The sequence below is a fragment of the Morchella sextelata genome (assembly GCF_020137385.1).
Source record: "Morchella sextelata strain SCLS chromosome Unknown scls_23, whole genome shotgun sequence".
Lineage (NCBI taxonomy): Eukaryota > Fungi > Ascomycota > Pezizomycetes > Pezizales > Morchellaceae > Morchella > Morchella sextelata.
This window is the reverse complement of record NW_025408638.1, coordinates 602098-617018: the sequence shown is the minus strand read 5'-3', so window position 1 is coordinate 617018 and position 14921 is coordinate 602098. Positions and strand designations below refer to the sequence as shown.

General features: G+C 60.2%; 4 protein-coding genes across 4 annotated transcripts; 3 read left to right on the top strand and 1 right to left on the bottom strand.

Moving 5' to 3' along the window:
• Positions 1-23: 23 nt before the first annotated feature.
• On the top strand, positions 24-3111 carry H6S33_007398 (uncharacterized protein; the record flags this gene model as incomplete). The annotated part of the gene is made up of 7 exons (XM_044838743.1): positions 24-193; positions 225-570; positions 638-772; positions 832-946; positions 1040-2323; positions 2386-2649; positions 2711-3111. 7 exons carry the CDS (start codon positions 24-26, stop codon positions 3109-3111), a joined length of 2715 nt encoding a protein of 904 aa, XP_044688934.1.
• Positions 3112-4977: 1866 nt separating this feature from the next.
• On the bottom strand, positions 4978-6146 carry H6S33_007397 (uncharacterized protein; the record flags this gene model as incomplete). The annotated part of the gene is made up of 2 exons (XM_044838742.1): positions 4978-5421; positions 5496-6146. 2 exons carry the CDS (start codon positions 6144-6146, stop codon positions 4978-4980), a joined length of 1095 nt encoding a protein of 364 aa, XP_044688933.1.
• A 934-nt stretch (positions 6147-7080) lies between these two features.
• H6S33_007396 (uncharacterized protein) lies at positions 7081-9810 on the top strand (the record flags this gene model as incomplete). Its single annotated transcript, XM_044838741.1, has 4 exons — positions 7081-7212; positions 7272-7649; positions 7744-9153; positions 9220-9810. The coding sequence occupies 4 exons, from the start codon at positions 7081-7083 to the stop codon at positions 9808-9810; spliced, it is 2511 nt and encodes an 836-aa protein (XP_044688932.1).
• A 684-nt stretch (positions 9811-10494) lies between these two features.
• On the top strand, positions 10495-14899 carry H6S33_007395 (uncharacterized protein; the record flags this gene model as incomplete). Its single annotated transcript, XM_044838740.1, has 7 exons — positions 10495-11346; positions 11419-13317; positions 13377-13443; positions 13720-13934; positions 13996-14593; positions 14661-14745; positions 14830-14899. 7 exons carry the CDS (start codon positions 10495-10497, stop codon positions 14897-14899), a joined length of 3786 nt encoding a protein of 1261 aa, XP_044688931.1.
• Positions 14900-14921: the final 22 nt, after the last annotated feature.

Genomic DNA, 14921 nt, shown 5'->3' with positions numbered 1-14921 from the left:
GTTTTGAACCCGATTGACAACCGATGGAGAACGGCTTTGGTGTTGAGGACCTCTTTCAAGATGACACGGCGCCGCGCACCTCGCCGCGGAGAATCGACAGTAGGATGGACGAGCTCCGGCTCGGGGGTTGTAATCAGTCCGTCCGCCCACCTCCTCCTCCTCCTCCTCCTCATCCCCCGAGTGGCCCTGCCGTGTGTGCATTGGAACTAAAGTCTAGCCTATAGGAAGATAGCATGGTCGAAACTCGGGTCGATAGCGATAATCAACGCCGCCGGTACGGGAGTCGAAACCCGCCATCTCTTGTGTTCGCCAGAGGACGGTCGCTGGCTGCTTAGTGACGCATACCCGGTCGCCAATGTATCACGGTACCACGAAGGGCAGCAGCTTACTCACGTCACCTGGAATAGCCATGGTGCTGAACTGGCCGTGATGGATAGGCTTGGCCGGGTGTCGTTTTATACGGTATTTTTGGCGGTCAACCATCTGAATGTTACGCGGCAGCAGATATTGGACCAGGACGACGATTTGAGCGCGCTGGTGGGGTTCTGGTGGTTGCCGGTTGAGAGAGCTGTATTTTACCCCTACTGCGGAGGGCGATGGAGGGCGGAGATGAGAGAGTGCTGACGGTGGGAGGTAGTATGCGCTGTATAGACCTGCAGCAAGACAAGAAGACCGGAGCTTTAGGTATCAAGCGTTGAGTTTCAGGCCCTATGGGCCCTTTCATCCCATTCAAGGGAAGGTGGCGGCGATTGGTATAACACGGGGAGGGACTGTATGTGTGCTGCCGTGAATAATCTAGGAGAGAGTGGGCGCTGATAACAGCGTGGTTAGGCCAAAATGTGGTACCAGGATGCACATAGTCGATATCAAGAAGTTACTACAGAGCTTGAAGGCTTTTCATCACTCGATGACCTCTTCTCTCATGCGGCGATCTCGTGGAATAAAGGTATCTTCCTTTTTCTGTTTATGAGCTTCAATCAAGATTTGTCGTCCGTTGGTTACCTCTGTGTTTGATTAAAGAGCTTACATCTCTGCCCAGACAACGTTGCGGTCTTAGCAGCCTACACGCTTTCCCACCAGCTTCGTGTATATCGGATCTCTATAAATTGGAATCTTCAACAGAACCCCCCAAATCAACCTCCCACTATGCTCCCGGCTCCCCCAACTCTCGAGATTAAACATATCAAAGTCGAGAACCACGCAATGCCCATGGAATCTGGTAGCCAGGATACTTCATCTGCGCAGCTATCACATCTAGAAATCATGGCGCCCACTCCCGGCCCTCCACAGATACCAAACGTCCCTAGTGTGCTAGCAGTATTCTCCAGCCGGCGTGCAGACGGGGAGACTTTTAGTGTGGTATGTAGATGGTGTCTCAAAGAGAGCCCGAGCACCTTGCATCCGTCCTTCGACCAGCTGGGGGTGAGGAGGAGTAGTGTTTCTAGCCCGACGAGCGTGGAGCTCGAGCTGTTCAGGATGGACGATCTCTTTATCCCCAAAACCATCATATCTGTTTCCCTTGTGACCTCCGGCACTGTTTGTGTTGCCCTTGCCTTCTCAGATGGCTCCCTGGAGCTCCGCGACCGCTACAACTTCAACCCCCTGCAGAATCAGAGCACAAGTAAAGACCTGGTTATGAATATGGTGCAAGCTGGGTTTTGGTTCCCGCAGGGAGAAGACTGTATTGACCTTGCGCTGTCCCCTAACAATGCAGTTGCGATCAGACTGGGATGCGACCACTCGATCAAGCTCATGGTCATGGAATACAGCGGCAACATGCAAGAGGAGGAGAACATGGAGATTGCCTGCGTAGCACTGGCGCACCAGCACGCGTACAGCTGCAATAACCACCTCAACAACGACGACCTGCTACTCGTCGCACAGCAGTACAGGAACCCGGTGTTCAACAACATGTTTCTCTCCGAGGCCCACCGCGCTCTGAACCTCAAGATGGATTTCGCAACCGAGTCGCCCTCCGAGCGCCTCTTCCGGAACCCGCTGCTCCAGCGGTGCCTGAGTCTGCAGAACAGTCTCGACTTCCAGGGCGAGCGCGTCAATAAGCGCCTCTCCGGGAAGCTGGCCTGGGCGACGCTGCACCTCCGCGTTGCGAGTGTGGCGTTTGCGCTGACGTTTAACAACCCGCAGCGGCAGCAGGGGGCGGGCGGGAGTAACGATTTCGACCTGCGCCCCGAGGCCCTCCAGACGCTGCTGGGGCTCGTGAGGTGGTTGATGGATATCATGAGCTTGACTATCAGCGATCTCTTTGAGCTGGCCAAGGCCACAAAGGGGAGAACAAGCGACCTTGCTTTCGTCCGCGAGAAAGGTACGTTCGAACTTCTAGTAGGCCCTGTCTAGATTGAAGTGCTGAAGACTATCTCCGTGCAGTCATTGAAGGGAACTCCCCCGCGCTCTTTTTGGCACTGGCGAGTGCGCCGCGCGCGCTGCTGAGGTATAACTGTAGGAGCCTGAAGGGGCTGGAAACGACGGCTGGAAAGCAGCTGGCCATGCTGCAGGGCGGGCCGGTGGACGAGGAGCAGAGGACGACGTTCCGAAGCTTGAAGGTGCCGATTGAGAGCTGTGCGGTCAAGATTAGCCAGTTTGAGCGCATCATGACTGATATTGACGGCACAATCAGAGCGGCCTATCACAGTAAGTTTTCACCCCCCTCCCAAGCCTTCCGGGTGCGCGCGGGTATTGAATTAGTTTAAAGACGTCGCCGAGGCCGAGCGCGCAAACGCCGAGAAGCTCCTCTTCGTCAACAACGAGATCCCGCCCATCTTCGCATCCGCCGTCGAGCGGCTGCTCAACCTCACGCTGCCGACGCTGCGCAACGACCTCGACGTCGCAAAGCTGTTTTGGCACGACGTGACGTGGCTCGGCTTCCACGACGATGTCGCGAGCAGGGAGTATCGGAGGCTGAATAGGATCGATGCGATTAGAAAGGTGGTGCTGCCGAAGGGCGATGACAAGATTAAGCTAAGGAGGTGCACGAGGTGCTGTGCGGTGGTGGAGGATATCATACCCATCAAGAGCCCGAGTTATTGGTTGGGGAGTATGCAGAGGATGTGTTTTTGTGGGACGCTGTGGATGCATATTAGTAGTCCGCCTTGAGGTGGGGAATGGGGGAGGGAGTGGTGGGAAAAGGTGGCATTCATGGACATTTGTGGAGTGTGGTTTGGTTGTTTATTATTAATTTATGAGTGTTTTTTTTATTTATATCCTAGGCTGTTTTTTTCAATGGACTCTGTTCTGTGCTTGCTTAACGACCGTGGTTTATAGTTAGTGGAGAGACTGGCGGGGCAGGCGGTGTAGGTACATGTATTTGAGAGACAAACCTAGCTCCCTATACACAGCCCATCACTCGCTGCTAAGAGAGGTAGGGATCAGGGTTACGTAACCCCATTGGCCGTAGCCGGAGATATATTACTTTAATTGCATCTGGAAGAAGGTTCTACGTAGAGACTCTGCAAGGGAGTCCCGGGCTGGACGCAGACGAAGTTCTCTTTCCTCTCTCCTGAGTCGGGCCGGGTTGGGTCGGCGGAGGTGTGCGGGTGTACGGGTATGGTACTGCTTGAGGAGCCCAGGCTGCTTTATCGGTGTTATGTTGTGGCCAATCCCCCCTCTATTGGTATTACGAGTTTTGTGGCGTTGAGGTATTGCGCGTGTCTATGGCAGAATTCGCTGAGGGCGCCCCTCTCCCCGGCACCGGCAGTCGCCGGTGGACCCGGCATGGAGATTGGGTCTTCCCGGATCCTGTTTGTATATGTAACGTGTCGGATCTGTTGTCTGCGGTGCAGTACTTGTGCCCTCTGTGAGCCCCGGGGAATTGTCACGCGCAGCGCGAGTTAGTCATGGAGTATCACTCGATGACTACGCGAATTTAGCGCCTGCGAGTGATGGTCTATGATCAACTTGCCCGTTCTGAGCATCGCGTCCATTACCGGCCTGGCCCCCCGCGGGGGGGGGGGGGGGGGCGGTGTCTTGATTGGTGCGTATATAGTGGTGTATTCATCATCTACGTGGTATTATGTCTTGAGGGAGGTTGTGTAGTCGTAGGGGTTGGGGCTGCGGGACCATCGGGGTTGATGGGCGTTGCCCAGCTGCGCACTGTCGGCCGTAACGTCAAGCTACCCAACTCACTTGATCAATCATGCCTTCATTTATTTCTCACCCGGGTACGCTAGCTAGCCAGGGCCCGGTGGGGAAGAGAAAAGTTGATACGAAAGAGCGCCATCGACCCCCCGACACCATCTCAAATACCAATTTCGGCCAACCGCCGACGTGGAGGAGTGTTTGTTGCAGTAAATTCAGAGGCTCTTCTCTGGATTGTTGTGGACATACACACATCCACGTGGGAGGGGTTTGGCTTTTAGGTTGCGTTTTCGCTTCTGCGTTGCTCGAGATCACTCTGCTGTCTTTTGGACCGACGTGGTGGCAGGTGGAGAGAACACTCAGCACTACACAAGCTCAAGCAGGACAGATATACCAGACTACAGGTATATCTTCACGGGTAGCTCGAGGACTCTTTCTCTCTCATCTATCATACATTAAGTGGCACTTTCATGAGATGTTGGATCCGAAGTATGTACGTCCTTTACGGCGGGTGCTGTACTAACTCTCTAGTTGGAATTTGATGCTTGGATTGATGCAAGTCTAGCTACGGGATTCGGACTGCTAATGTTACAGCTAGCTGGGATACGATCGTGGTGTGTCGAGATTGGCCTTGGGGGGGGCTAGCACCCGCCGGAGGACTGCTCACAAAACCTCTCTTCGAGCTCAAAGTCCAGTGGAAGGGTTGAATATAGCATGTGCCTCATCCTGTTTATGATAGTTGGGCGCTCTATTTATGATTGAAGAGGAAACTATCTCATCATATATATATATCCAGACGCAGAAAACAAAATAAAACAAAAAAAGCTGCAGCTCAACTCAACGCAACTCCCCAGCTAAAAAATACTAACAATTACCCCATCCCATCTACAACTTCGCCAACAACCCCAACCACTCCTCCCCCAACACCCTCTCCCTCACCACCTCCTCATCCCTCTCCACCTCCTTCCCCCACCTCTTCACCAGCCTCACCAAATACCTCGCCGCGAACGCCGCCGTCTCGCCTGGCGCCTCCATCGGAACAAGGTGTCCAGCACCCTCCACAACCTCCATCTCCGCCTTGGGCGTGTTCTCCATCTTCCGCTGGTTCACCTCCGGCAAGCACACCGTCGACTCGCTGCCGACGATGTACAGGACTGGCGGAACAAGCTGCTTCAGCGCCCGGAAGGTCACGCCCGGCTCGGGACGCCCGAAGGTGCCGTCAGGCATGCGCCGGAGGAAGGTGTATACTTCTTGGTGCTTTGTGGTTGCGAGGGTGACGCCGGTGGCGTCGGGGTAGATTGCGGTTGGGAGCGCGCGGAAGCCGTATTTCTGCCCATCACCGGCGGTTGGTCAGTCAGTCACCATCCAGTCCCAACCCATCGCTCCGCCAAACACACACATACCAGATACAGCTCCAGCACCCTCGGATCCCAGCGCTTATAAAACGGTCTCCCCCTAATAAACTTTTCCGCCTCCTCCATCCCGCCCCAAACATCCCTCCTCCGCGCCGACGCCACCGCCGGATGCATCGCCACATGCGGGAACACCTCATTCTCCTCCACCACGGGGTCCACCAGCACCAGCGCCTCAAACAGCCCTGGATGCATCAGCGCCGCCTTCACCACTGCATGCCCCCCAAAGCTGTGCCCCACGCCCACAAGCGGCGCCGGCATCTGCGCTGCAAACGTGTTGACGACATGTAGAATGTCGCGCGGGAGGTCGTTCCACGAGGGCTCGTCGCCGAGGTGCCGCTCGTTGAGGATGCCGGAGGCGCCTTGGTGCGCGGCGTCGAGCGCCCAGATGGAGCGGATGCGCAGGCCGCTGGCGCTGTAGGTGGACAGCAGGTCGATGAAGAAGGGCTCGTAGAGCTCTTTGGGGAAGCCGTTGGCGTGGCAGAAGAGGAGGGTTAGGTCCCCCGGCGAGGGGGGAGAGGCGGAGAGGGGCGTGTATTGGTTTATAACGAGGTGGAGGCGGGGGGAGTGGGGGGTGGTGCCGCGGAGGTGCTCGCGGGGGTAGGAGGCGGGGATGGTGTGGGTTGTTGTGGTGAAGGCCATGGTGGGGGAATTCATTCTTGTTTAACTGCTTCTTGTTCTGTTTCTTCTGCTTCCGCTGCTTGAGCTGGAGAGGAGAGGGAGAGAGGTAGGGGAAGAAGGCATTGTGGTGGGAGTGCGTGCACACTGGCTATTGGGGCATGTGCTGCGAGATGTTTGAGATGTCCCGAGGTCGAAGGTTGCCGCGGCAGGGGTGAGCTACTTAGCTAGGCCGGGTGAGGCGAGTGATCGGTGGTGTTGGGTGGACCGTCGACTTTTACAGGTCGGTCTCACGATTTGTTGAATAGCATCACTATCAATTGGAGTCAATGGTCAATTCCATCCCAATGCCATTCCATGGTGTAGACCGTTCTTAACCGTAGCGGGGCATTCACGATCCCTCGGCTACACAGCTGCAGCCAATCGTTGTCTCTCCTTCTGTGCCATTCCGTCGATTCTATTGACTGTCTCCCATCCTGTACCCAGCCAGCAGCTCCCTACCCACATTTATCTCAGAGCAATACCAATATCAATATCCAAATACTATTTGAATTACACTCTCCATCCATCACATGTCCCAGGGCCTGCACGGTGAGTAATTAACTACATGCACTCAGCCAATTAAATCGCCGTCGCACCGCCACGCGCCAGGATCAGATCGCGCGACTCACACGCGTCCTCCCGCAAAAAGTTCTGTCCTGAATTGCCCATTCCCGGCGCGTCTTCCCGGTTCTTCGTTCTCTGGGCATTGGGACGTCAGAGCTGCTGTCTTCGTTCTGCACTTTCACTTCACTTCACATTCAACACCCAACGCTCTACGCTCGACACTCACACTCTCTCTAGATCTCTCTGCAGGAGATATTCACAGATAGATACTATACTGCAAACGAAGACTACGAAGACTACGAACACTACGAACACACCTAGACAATCCGGGCGAGCTCTACACCCAGCCAACATGGAGACCCCCGCCCCCGCCGCCACAACCACGGCCATAGACCTAGGCCCCCAGGCGCCCCCCCCCCTCTTCGCCGACGTCGTCTTCCACCTCGTCCCCTCCGACACCCTCCCCTCCTCTCTCGCCGCCTCCGTACGTCCCCTCCCCCCTCCCCCCTCCCCTCCTCCCAGTACTAACCCACCCCTCCACAGACAACCAAACTCCTCACCGCCTCCGGCGCCACCCCCGCGCCCCCACTCGACTCGCACATCCGCATCGACCTCGCGAACGTAACGCACATCGTCAGCACCACCGTCGACTTCCCGGGCTACACCGAGGCAGAGCGGTTCATGATCCCCGTCGTGACGCCCGCGTGGGTCACGGCCTCGCTGGACAAGGGCCGCATGGTCCATGTGCGCCCGTACAACCCGGACCCGCGCTTCTTCTTCTCGGGCGTCATGGCGACGGTCGCGGAGCTGCCGGAGGGCGACAAGGAGGCGATTTGTGGCGGGGTGGTGGCGATGGGCGGCCAGTATACGGGGCACCTCACGAGGTTTACGACGCATGTGGTGGCGTTGAATATGGATAATGTATGTTCTTTGTGTTCTGTTTTTGTGTATGGTACATTGGAGAGAGAGAGAGAGAGAGAGAGAGAGAGGGGAGGTAACTAATGTACAGAGATAGGACAAATGCAGACAAGCCCTGCGCAAGAACCTCAACGTCAAGATCGTCCTCCCCCACTGGTTCGACGACTGCCTCAAGCTCGCCCGCCGCATCCCAGAGGACCCCTACCTCCTCCCGGACCCCGAGATCACCCGCGTCCCCTCCTCGGCCCCCATCCCCCTCCCGCAGGGGCCCGACCTATCCTACTCGCACGACCGCCGCCCGCCCACGCTCGACGGCGCCTCCGAGGACCCGCCCACCCCAAGGCCGTCCTTCTCCGCGTTCGACGGAAAGTCCGTCTTTCTCGCACCCGACCTCGACATCTCGCTGCGCCTGCGCGGCGTCCTCGGAGAGGTGATTCAGGGCGCCGGAGGCGCAATGGTGGGTGTCGTCGAGGACGCCACTGTCCTCGTGTGCCAGTTCCGCGCGGGGACGGACTACAAGTATGCGTTGAGCCACGGGCTCGAGATCGGCAACCTGACATGGCTGTACTGGATCTTCGCGCACAGCGCCTGGGCGTCGCCGCTGCGGCGGCTGCTGCACTTTCCGCTGCCGCCGGCGGGCGTGCCGGGGATGCAGGACATGATCATCACGGTGAGCAACTACGGCGGCGACGCGCGGCTGTACCTCGAGAACCTTGTCGAGGCGTGCGGCGCGCGCTTCACAAAGAGCATGAAGGCCGAGAACACGCATCTTGTGACGGCCAGGGAGCACAGCGAGAAGTGTACGGCGGCTAGGGAGTGGAATATCAACATGGTCAACCACCTGTGGCTCGAGGAGTGCTATGCGAAGGGCACGGTTATGAGTCTTGCGAATAGGCGGTATGCGATGTGGCCGCCGCGCACGAACCTTATGGAGGTGGTGGGCATGACGGGGGTGGATGTGGGCGCGCTGGAGAAGGAGGGGGAGGAGGAAGAGGGGGGGGGCGGGGGCGGGGATGCGATGAGTGTTGATGGGGACGACGAGGAGGACGCCGTGGTGAAGGGGGCGAGCGATTTGGCGATTAGTGAGCGGAAGGCACCGCCGCCGCAGCAGCAGCAGCAGCGGCAGCGGCAGAGGGTGTCGACGCCGTCGCGGTGGAGCAGAGACATTGAGACGCCGCTATCGGTGTCGTCGAGTGGGCGCAAGGCGAAGGAGGCGGCGGCGGCGCGGCTGCACGACTCGATCATGCCCGATGTCATGAAGTACCAGCAGGAGCTGAAGCGGAAGGGCGGGGTGATGGGGACGGGGCGGAAGCGGCGCACGGGGAGCTTTGGCGAGCGGGCGTCGGTGGGCGTGGAGAGCGGCAGCGAGGAGGAGGAGGAGGGGAGGGCCGGCGGCGCGAAGAAGGTCAAGGTGGCGGCGGGGAAGAGGGTCAAGCCGAAGGTGTTTTTGCTGCTGACGGCGTACAAGGGCTGGGTGGAGAATCCGGGGAGGGAGGAGAGCGACAAGGTATGTCTCTCTGCATCTGTCTTCTGCGTCAGCATCTATAGGGAGTTATGCTGATAGTGATAACAGAGAGGCCTAGCAGCACTCGGCATCCAGTGCGTCGCCGACCCCTCCGTCTGCACCCACCTGGCGGCGCCGCACATCGTGCGCACGGAGAAGTTCTGCTGCGCCCTCGCCCGCGCGCCCATCATCGTCTCGACATCATGGATCGGCGCCTGCCTATCCACATCCTCCATCGCCGACACAGCCCTACACCTACTGCACGACCCCGCCGGCGAGCAGAAGCTCAACATGCGGCTCTCCGAGTCGCTGTCGCGCGCGCGGGCCAACGCCGGGCAGCTGCTGGCGGGCCAGACCATCTACTGCGCGCCGAATGTGCATGGCGGCTTCGACACGTATCGCAAGATTGTGGAGGCGAATGGGGGTGTGTGTGTGGCGTTTCGGATGGCGAAGCGGGTGGTTGCTGCGGAGACTGGGGGGGAGGAGAGGTGGGTGCTGCTGAGTAGTGATGAGGAGGGGGATCGGAAGCTGTGGGGCGCGTTTGGCAGGATGGTGAAGGGGGCGGGGGCCACGCCGGTGGTGGTGAAGACGGATTGGCTGTTGGATGCGGCGATGGGGCAGAGGGTGAGGTGGGGCGGGGGGTATGAGTTTGAGAAGTAGTGGGGGGGGGGTTTTCGTACTGTAGTTTAGATAGCATAGCCGTATATCCAATTCGATTCCTTATTAGAAGCGCGGGTGTGTGCGAGTGTTTGAGTGCGTGCCCGTGCCAGTGAGAGTGAGTGTGTGAGAGTCTGTCCCTGCGTAAGCGAGGGAGTGAGCGAGTGACAGCGGGTGGGCGGGCCCGGGTGTGTTTCCTTTCCTCCCCTCCCTTGTGTGCAGCACCACCCGAATGCAGGGATCTCGGTTCTCCCCACACACACCCCCCGCCCGCACGTGGAATACTAATATTCCTGCCCGTACGTAAGAGAAACGCAGACTCCTCACTGGCTGCTCGTGATTGGCCCCGCGCAGAACTGAAACGACGCCGGCCGCCCGTCCCTGCCAGCTGACAAGGAAGGAAGCTAAGCTTGGGCCACACCTTAATCTGACCACGTCAACACGTGCTGCCCACACACATCTCACGAATCTCACCGCTTGCAACACTGCGATAGAGCTATCAACTGCCCCCCCTCTCTCTCTGCCTCACCTCCATCTACCCCCCCCCTCTGCCTCACCTCCATCTACCCCCCTCTGCCTCACCTCCATCTACCCCCCCCCCTCTGCCTCACCTCCATCTACCCCCCCACCCCCTCCAGATCTATCTCCCCATCCTCCCTCCCACCGCATGCAAGGAACGGCCCCTCGATGCCTCGCTCCCCACCACGCCTCCTCCCGACCCTCCTCGCCCTCTCGCTGCTCCTCGCCCTCGGCGCACGCCTCTTCCCCCCGCTCCGCTACCTCCTCTGGAGCTTCCTCCTCGGCGCCGCCTGCACCCTCCTCGGCCTGCTGGCCCTGCTGGCCCTCACCGCCAACAGACACCCCCCCACCAGCGCCCTCCGCACCATCAAGCCCCTCGCCTTCACGCACCCCACACACTGGACCGCCTCCCTCTCCGCCCTCACCGCCGCCGACACCTTCCATCGCACGCCGCTGCACCCGCCCTCCTTCCTCCTCTCCGACACGCTCGACACCCTCCTCGACACCATCCTGCGCACCTTCGTCACCTCCTGGTACCGCCCCATCACGCCCGACCCCTCCTTCCCCACCCACCTCGACCGCACGCTCCGCCACGCCCTGCAAACCCTGCACGCCCGCCTCGTCCCCCTCGACCTTGTCTCCATCACCGTCTCGCGCATCGTCCCCCTGCTCACCGCGCACCTGCACGACTTCTCCGCCGCCGAGCGCCTCGTCCGCGGCAAGCACCTCAACAAGAACCTCACCGAGAGCGCCGAGCTCGACCTCGCCATCGCAGCAAAGTACCGCGAGGGCCGCCTCCACCCTGCCGCCAGCCTGCGCAACTCGGACACGCGCGCCGCGCAGACGGAGCATCTGCGCCGCCTGGTCGAGCGCGTGCTGCCGCACCTGCTGCCCGCCGAGGAGCTGGACTCGCCGATCGTGCGCGTGCTGGTGCGGGAGCTGGTCGCGGGCGCCGTGCTCGCGCCTGTCATGGCCATGCTGGCGGAGCCGGACTTTTGGAACATGTTTGTCGAGGCGATCGTAGGTTGCCATCGCGCTTCCTCTGCGTCTGCGTCTGCGGGAGTTGGCTAATGGGAAGGCGCGTGTGTCTAGGGCCGCTCCACACTGCAAGACCGCAAGACCGTGCGCAAGCTGCGCGCCGCCCTCGACCAGCACGCCACGCCCGCAGCCACCAAGCGCTCCTCGGCGTCGGCGTCCTCGACGACCCAGCACGCGCAGCAGCAGCAGCAGCAGCAGAAGCCGTTCGTGCGCCTGGGCCCCAAAGACGACGAGCGCACGTTCGAGCGCTTCATCCGCTCGATCCGCCTGTGCACGAACCTGAGCGACGCGCGGCGGCTGCGCAACGAGATCAGCGCGCAGCTGAAGCGCGACGGGCGCGTGGAGGGCAACGAGGCGTGGGCGGCGTATCTCAAGCGCCTCGAGACGGGCAAGCGCGTTGTGGACCAGAAGGTTGCGTCGCTGTCGCTGTCGCTGTCGTCGGCGGGGGCGGGCCCGGGGCCGGGGCCGGGCGGGGCGGGCCCGCTGAGGAGTATGAGTGAGACGTTTGTGGGCGGCGGGAGGAAGGCGCCGAGTCGGTTGGAGAGTGCGACGCTGGACCAGGTGCTGAGGGACTCGGCGGGGCTGTCGTATTTCATGGTATGTTCGCACTCCTGCACTCCTGCACTCACTGCTACACTCACTCCTGCATCTGCAGCTCTACAGCTCCCGCCCTCTAGGAGTAAAACAGCTAATTACTACTACTACTACTATACACAGGAACACATGGACCGCCAAAAGCACCTCGCCCACGTCCAATTCTGGCTCGTCGTCGACGGCCTCCGCAACCCCCTCGAAGAAGACATCACCTCCAGCGACAGCGAGTGCGAGTCCGTCTCGACCACCACAACCTCCATCGCCCCCTGGACGCCCACCGACCGCACCGACCTCGCCCAGATCCACGACGCCTACCTCTCGCTCCCCGAGCTGCACATCAGCGACCGCTCCAAAGCCGCCGTGCGCGAGTTCCTGGCCGCCGGCAGCAAGGCCACCCAGGCGCAGTACGTCAAGGCCCGCGCGGCCATCCTGCGCGCGCAGACGGGCGTCTTTGAGGAGATGCAGAAGAAGGACTTTGTGGACTTTCGCGCGAGCGGCCTGTTCTACAAGTATCTTGCGTCGGACGAGGCGGGCGCCTCCGCCACGGCGGCGGCAACGGGCACGACAGACCTACACCGCAGCAGCAGCTGGACTGACACCGCTCCCGGCACATCGTCGCCCACGGACGCCACCACCACCACCACCGCCACCGCCGCCATGGACGACTCCCTCAGCTCGTCGCGGCACTCCCTCGACGGCGCGCGGGCAGAGCTAGACGACTGGGACCCCGACGCGGCGCTGAGCGGCTCGCGCACCTCGCTCGACGACCGCCGCGGCAGCGCAAACCGCACGCCCGAGAAGGGCATCGTCGAGGCCATGGAGGCGGCGCTCAACGACATCATCGAGTCGCGCCCGACCAGCGACGACGCCCTGCTCACCCGCGACGACAACACCAACAGCTCCCCGCGCAGCAGCATCGACCTGGGCCTCGGCCCCCTGCCCAGCACCAAGCCGACCAAGCCCAAGACCGCCGCCAAGCCGCCGTCAATCAGCTCGCTGGGCCTGGTGGGGGGCAGTACGCGGGATGCGGTCTTCGCGGACGAGCTGTTCCCGGATGAGGATGCGCCCGAGTATGCGTCTGACTCGGGCGGCGAGGAGGATGAGGAGGGTGTTGTGCATCAGGCGGCGCCCGGGGACTTGGGGTTGGCGGAGGCGATTAGTGCGCTGAGCTTTGATATTGGGAAGCTGGGGGGGCAGGAGGCGGTGGTGGAGAGTCTGCTGCGGAAGGCGGAGCTGACGGGGAATGTTGTTGAGTTGAGGATCTTGAGGAAGAGTCTGGCGAGTTTGCAGAGGGAGGTGCGGAGGAAGGAGCTGCAGAGGCAGATGTATATTGTGCAGGAGAGTGATAATGGGTTGTTTGTAAGTTTCTGTGTTTTTCAGTTGTTGCTGTGGCGGTGGGTGGTGCTAACCGTCTGCAGGGACGCTCCACGATCCGCATCAAGAGCACCATGGTCGGCAACGAGAACGGCCAGGAGTACGCGCTGTGTGAGTCTTTCCCCTCTTACTGTTCTCGCTCATCTGCAGCCTTTCCCTCTTACTGTTCTCGCTCACCTGCAGCCTTTCCCTCTTACTGTTCTCGCTCACCTGCAGTCTTTCCCTCTTACTGTTCTCGCTCATCTGCAGCCTTTCCCTCTTACTGTTCTCGCTCACCTGCAGCCTTTCCCTCTTACTGTTCTCGCTCATCTGCAGCCTTTCCACCACTCCCAATCCCGGCTACGCGGCCTATACCAAAAACCTGCACTAACGATCATTGACCTTTAGACATCATCGAGGTTCAGCGGAAAGGCGGCGAGCAGCTGCCCGCCGCGCAATGGGCCGTCGCCCGCCGCTACAGCGAGTTCTTCCAGCTCAACCAGGCCCTGCGCGCCCGCTTCGACTCGGTCAAGGCGCTCGACTTCCCCCGCCGCCGCGTGGTCATGAAGCTCCAGAAGGACTTTCTCGAGAAGCGGAGGGTCGCGCTGGAGAAGTACCTCAAGGTGTGTCTTCTCCCTGTCTTCTTACCTGTGGCTATGTTGTGCTAATGTAGATTTTATTTAGTCTGTCCTCCTCATCCCCGACGTCTGCCGCTCCCGCGAGCTGCGCGCCTTCCTCAGCCAACAAAGCATCGCCCCGGCACTCCCGGGCTCCCCCTCCTCCCGGCGCACCACCAACGGCACCAGCGGCAGCGACATCATCAGCCGCCTCTACAGCACGCTCGCCGACGGGATGGAAGACGTCCTCGGCACGCTCCCACCACTACCAACCGACGCCGCGTCGTCGTCGTCGTCGGCCAAGGCGCGCGTCGACGCGGCCGAGGCCGAGAAGGAGCTCAGCGCCTTCGAGGACAAGGAGGTCGAGCCGTTCGTCAAGCCCATCTGCGACCTCTTCCTCGAGGTGTTTGAGCTCAACCGCGGGCGCAGCGGGTGGCTGCGGGGTAGGGCCGTCGTGGTCGTGCTGCATCAGCTGCTCGGCGGCACGATTGAGCGGAAGGCGCGCGAGCAGGTGAGGGTCGTCACGGGCGAGGAGAGTGTTATTGGGTATGTGAAGATGCTGAGGGACGCGTTGGTGCCCGGGGCGGAGAAGAAGGTGAGGACGGCGAAGGAGAGGGCGAGGACGAGGGAGCAGGCGGGGGTTATGTTGGCGACTTTGTTGCCTGGTGAGTTTTTTTTTTCCTTTCTTGGTGTCTGGTTTTGTGGTTGGGTGGTGCTGATGGGTGTGCGTAGATGTGGCTGCGAGTGTGGTGGGGAGAGCTAATGCGCAGGCCGCCGGGCGGAGACTCTTTGCTGCGTTTAATAACCAGCGTTTGAAGTGAGTTTATTGCATTCTTTTCATTTATTTCCTCTTCCTTATCCCAGACCACTACATGTCTACTATAGAGCTGACAGGACCCAGTACATCCATCATCTACACCATCGTCGACGAGATTGTCGCCGCCGTTTTTAATGATCCCAAGCAGCCGTGATGACCTCTCTCTCTCTCTCGAG